The sequence below is a fragment of the Rhinoraja longicauda genome, chromosome 6, assembly GCF_053455715.1.
Source record: "Rhinoraja longicauda isolate Sanriku21f chromosome 6, sRhiLon1.1, whole genome shotgun sequence".
NCBI lineage: Eukaryota > Metazoa > Chordata > Chondrichthyes > Rajiformes > Arhynchobatidae > Rhinoraja > Rhinoraja longicauda.
This window is the reverse complement of record NC_135958.1, coordinates 31,375,506-31,381,015: the sequence shown is the minus strand read 5'-3', so window position 1 is coordinate 31,381,015 and position 5,510 is coordinate 31,375,506. Positions and strand designations below refer to the sequence as shown.

General features: G+C 43.5%; 1 protein-coding gene across 1 annotated transcript in view; it reads left to right on the top strand.

The window, feature by feature from the left end:
• Positions 1-2,350, top strand: part of wfdc1 (WAP four-disulfide core domain 1) — a 201,204-nt gene extending 198,854 nt beyond the window's left edge. Inside the window, exon 8 of the mRNA XM_078401553.1 lies at positions 2,178-2,350. Coding sequence (XP_078257679.1) covers positions 2,178-2,350 — 173 coding nt within the window. The remainder of the gene's footprint in view (positions 1-2,177) is intronic.
• The last annotated feature ends 3,160 nt before the right edge of the window (positions 2,351-5,510 follow it).

Genomic DNA, 5,510 nt, shown 5'->3' with positions numbered 1-5,510 from the left:
CAAAATACGGGATGTCCAGGCTAACACGGGACAGTTGGCAACCTTACCGATGCATGAGGTGAGATAGATGCATCCTTCACGCAGCATCATTTCATGACCACAAGGGATATGAGCAGCATTAGGCCATTCAGCTCATTGTGTCTGCTCCACCATTGTACCAACATGGCTGATCTATTTTCCCTTAACCCCATACTCCTGCTTGCTCCCATGACCTTTGACACCCTTACTAAACATGAACCTATCAATCTCCACTAAATATAGCCAATGACTTCGGCTTCAATGCTTCTGTGGCAATGTGTTGGCCATTTCGTTTGCAGTTTTCTTGTAATCAAAATGAAATTGTTCATTGGCTGGCAAGCTGATCTCAGATGAAAATCTCTCAGAAAGATGTCGCTGATGGAACATGTTAAAGCACTCCTGGCATAATTGTGAAGCCGAACTGACCTTGTGTTGGCCATCTAATTCCTGGAAGAGACTGAAGTATGGATGCAGACTGTCCATAAAGGGTAGGTTATCATTTGTTTATAGCCCGTGGTGACTATTTTAATTTAATTCCTGAACATAAACATATCTTCACAATTGTGCCAAGCCATTTTAAAACAGGATAATGTTTCACTGAGCCTCATTTACAATAGAGCTTCTGGCAATCCAAAAGATTCATGCAGACAGGCTGTTGGTACAATGGTAAAAAGATTCAGGTCTTGTTACAAACCACATGGAGTCATTGCTCACTGTCAAGATTCTGATAGAATGAATAAAAATAAACCTATAGATAGCTGAAGATTGAAAACCAGACAGCAAAGAAAGCAGAAACAATGTGAGGAAAATCTTTTCACTCAGTGAGAGATCAGGATTTAGAATACACAGCAGAAAGTGCGATGGATTCAATTTTAACGGGACTTGCAAAAAGCGAGTTGGTTAGCTAATCAATGGGGAAAAAAGTGGAACTGAACTAGATTGCTCATTGCTAAACCAATGGGTGACACTGTGGCGCAGTGGTAGAGTTGATGCCTTACAACGCAAAGACCCAGGTTCGATCCTGACTATGGGTGCTGTCTGTACGTACTCCCTGAGACCATTTGGATTTTTTCCAGGTACTCCGTTTTCCCTCACACACTGCAAAGACGTAAAGGGTTGTAGGTTAATTGGATTCTGTAAATTGTATACTGTCCCTAATGTGTAGGATAGTGCTAGTATTTGGGGTGATCGCTGGCACATACTTGATTGGCCGAAGGCCCTGCTTCCACGCTGTATCTCTAAATTCTAAAGTGAAGCTCCAATGGGCTGAATTGCCTCCTTCAGAGACGTACTATTGTTTCTACATGGGGCCAGTATTTTTAGTGTGCCCATGAATTACAAACAGTTTGAATCAGGTAAGGCAAAGATTCAATAGTACTTAAGGTAGCTCCTACTACCTTATCCACTATTCCAGGTGTGGACTCCTATATATCGGCAAGACAAAGCGCAGGCTCGGCGATCTTTTTGCTGAGCACCTCCGCTCAGTCCGCCTAGGCTTACGTGATCTCCTGGTTGCTGAACACTTGAACTCCCCCACCCATTCCCATACTGACCTTTTTGTCCTAGGCCTCCTCCACTGTCAGAGTGAGGCCCAATGGAAATTGGAGGAACAGCACCTCATATTTCGCTTGAGCAGCTTACACCCCAGCGGCATGAGTAATGATTTCTCTAACTTCAAGTAACCATTGTTTCCCTCACGCTCCGTCCCTCCCCTAAACTAGTTCTCCAACTAGTTTCACAGTCCTTCTGATTAATTTTACTGATTGTATACCTCGTACCTCGTCATCTTCCCCATCGCCAACAATGAATCATTCTGCATTTCCTTATCATCGTCTGCTTTGATGTGTTGTTCTCATAACTTACCCTTCCATATCTCTAGACTCCCTCTTCCTATACTCTCAGTCTAAAGAAGGGCCTTGACCCAAAACGTCACCCATTCCCTCCCTCCAGAGATGCTGCCTGTCCCGCTGAGTTACTGCAGCATTTTGTGTCTATCTTCTAATTCCCATGGCTGCTTTTTTTATTTTGAAATGTTGCTACGGCCCACAGGCCTAATCCGGCCCGCGGCCTGTTTGTGTACGGCCTGTGAGTTAATAATAATTTTTGCAGTTTTAAAAGGTTGAAAAAAAAATCAAAAGAAGAATATTTTTGGAACACAGCCATGCGTGAGCTGGGGGTGAGCTGCCAGCGATCCGGCCACTCACGGGGGAAGCGGTCGCCCACTGGGCTGCGGTACACCACCGACATTCACTGTAACCCTCCCACCCCCGGCCGCCTCCAACCCGCGGACCCGAGTCCGGGCAAACGCGGACGGGATGGGAATTGCCTCTGATCACTCAGCCTCAGAGTTGGGAGGGAACGATGTTGACAGCTCACAATAGCAAGGAATAAAATGTGCCCTCGTTTTTAGTTTTACTTTCATGCGATCAAAGCTGTGCCGTCACTTGTCTAGCTGTTCAATATTGTTTTGCAGAACACAGAATGTAGAAACGAGGGACTACCAATGCTGGTTTCCAAAAAAAAAGTGCTGGAGTAACTCAGCGGGTCAGGCAGCATCTGTGGAGAACATGAATAGGTGATGTTCTGGGTCAGGAACAACACATTTGCAGTGACACTATAGCTGTGCTAAAAGAATACAATATACGTTGACAATACCAGACTATTTGAGAACCGCATTAACTAATGCTCATTTAAATAGTGTATTGCTTTTGGCTTCAACAAATGTGAGCTCCCAATATTGATAAGCTTTTAAACAGCAAAAAACATTAGGTTTCTCAATGACCTTTCACCGTCCGGCGCGGCCTGGAACGTGGCAACTTCAACAGCCTGACTGCGGGAGAAGACGGCAGGGGAAGAGAAAAGACATTCTGGCCTTCCATCACAGTGAGGAGGGGACTGGAGGAGACTCACTGTGATGGATGTTTCTTTTTTTTGTTTTGTGTTGGTTTGTGATTGTGTGTGTTATTGCTTATTTTTATTGCTCTTATTGTTGGACTGTGGGTGACGGAATTTCATCCAAAAGACTTGTTTTTTTGGATGACAATAAAGGTTATTCTGATTCTGATATATTAAATATTTAAATTGAAACAAACTATTCCCTTATTATGTGGACTTTCCACTTTTCAATAATGAATGTTTAAAATGTTTACATTGTAAAGTTTCCTTGTATTTTTACAAATTAAAAAGATTTTTAATAGAAATAAATTATGAATTAAATATGTTATTAATCACAAATGGTGAACCTTGGTTAAGGAGAAATCGTTTTATAACTTTTAACCTTCAATGTTTTAATACAAAATATAATAAGCTGTGTTTTAATAAAATTAGTCTTTTTTTTCTTTTTTATGTAAACTAACCGGCCCGCTGCTTGTTCATTAATTCATGATGTGGCCCGCAGTAACAAAATGTTTGCCCGCCCCTGGTGTAGGAGTGTGTTCGGGGCTGAGTGTGTTCGCCTAACGGAGGTCCCGGCATGGGGTAGCCGCCATTGGTGGAGCGGGAGCACGTGGCCGCTGGCTGGGTGAGGTCACGTGAGGCACGGGCGGTGACATCACCTTGTCCCGTATTTGGGAGTTAGAAATTTGGCAACCCTATGCATCGGTCTCACCTCCTTGAACATTACACGTATCGTATTGAAACATATAAGATTATTAAGGGATTGGACATGCTAGAGGCAGGAAACATGTTCACAATGTTGGGTGAGTCCAGAAACAGTGGCCACTGTTTAAGAATAAGGGGTAGGCCATTTAGAACAAAGACGAGGAAAACCTTTTTCATTGTGAATCTGTGGAATTTGCCTCAGAAGGCAGTGGAGGCCAATTCTCTGGATGCTTCCAAGAGAGAGTTAGATAGAGCTCTTAATGATAGCGGAGTCAGGGGTATAGGGAGAGGGCAGGAATGGGGTACTGATTGTGAATGATCAGCCATGATCATATTGAATGGCGGTGCTGGCTCAAAGGGCCAAATGGCCTACTCCTGCACCTATTGTCTATTGTCTATTGTAACCTTGGCATGTGTAAACAGCTGCACTTATCCAGTCTGAAGACAGATCAGGTTTGCTTGTGAGTATTAAAGGGGCTTAATTCAATCGCCCCTATTAATGAACATGAGAGTTATGATGTAGAATTAGCCTGAATCTATTGATTGCAACACAGGTAGCACTCCAGGTTCATGCTGCATTCTCAATTCAATTACTTCAGTATGCAGCTGCTGCAGGTGCTATTGTATATTGTTTCAGCACTTAAGTCAAGTCCCATTATCCTGAGTATCACCAGCAAAGCTAAGAGTGCAATGCTGAAAACCAGCCTGCAAGTTCTAAAGTGGAGTTGCGTTGAGCTATATCAGATTCTGGTGGTCAATCGGGGAATGGATTTGCCCTGGGAAGGAGTATAAAATGGTAGAACGTGAGAGAGAGTGGGATCGAGGGTTCTCAGATCCAGCAATGGGTGGCTTAGTGAGGTGTCAGGCAGTCCTCCATTTACAAGCTCAGTGCCAAAGGTCAAGTCCTGAGGTCCTGGATACAGGTAACAGAGAGTTCAATGACTTCACACATCGTTAGGCTCAGTCAATGTATGCCCAATACGGGATGGTGCAGTGACACAGCTGGTAGAGCTGATATCTCACTGCGCCAGAGAACCGGGTTCGATCCTGACCTCGGGTGCTGTCTGTGTGGAGTTTGCACATTCTCCCTTGACCAGTGTGGTTTTCCTCTGGGTCCCACCTTAGATGGGATGGCCTAAAGAATAAGTAGGATGGGATGCCCAATGAAACATTTGCTTTATTACAAAGCCAGCGAAAAAAGCCAGCATTTACCATCAAAGAGAATGAAGAAAGCAATCTGACACAAGGTCTGCGTAGATCTTGTAGCACACCTTGCCTCTGTGCAAGTAATGGCTGCACTTGTGGATCCAACCATTATGGAGCATCTGATAGATAATGTCACAGTTTCCATTTCAACTTGAATCTCAATACCACACAGAGTTACATTGGACAATTGCAGGTCAGCTTTCCAACATATTGGAATAATATAAGTTATAATTTTAAAATTGGAATTATTGTATTCTGCTGGCTTTTATTTTTGCCCTATGGTTGATGAGGAAAATGTAATGACAAGTTGGATAATATAGATCGAGGTATTAAAACTCACGAGTATCTCATTTGAACAAAGGCACAGTGGACCAGTGGTAGAGTTCCTGCATGACTGCACCAGAGACCTGTGTTCGATCCTGACTACGGATGCTGTCTGTACGAAGTTTGTACGTTCTCCCTCTGACCATGTGCATTTTTATCCAGGTGCTCCGATTTCCCTCCACGCTTTAAAGACGTACAGGTTTGTAGGTTAATTGGCATTGGTAAAAATTGTAAATTGGCCCTCGTGTGTTTTAATACCTCGGATAGCGTTACTGTATGGGGTGATCGCTAGTTGGCGCGGACACGTTGGGTCAAAGGCTTGTTTCCATGCTGTATCTCTAAAGTCTAAAATAAAGTCTAAA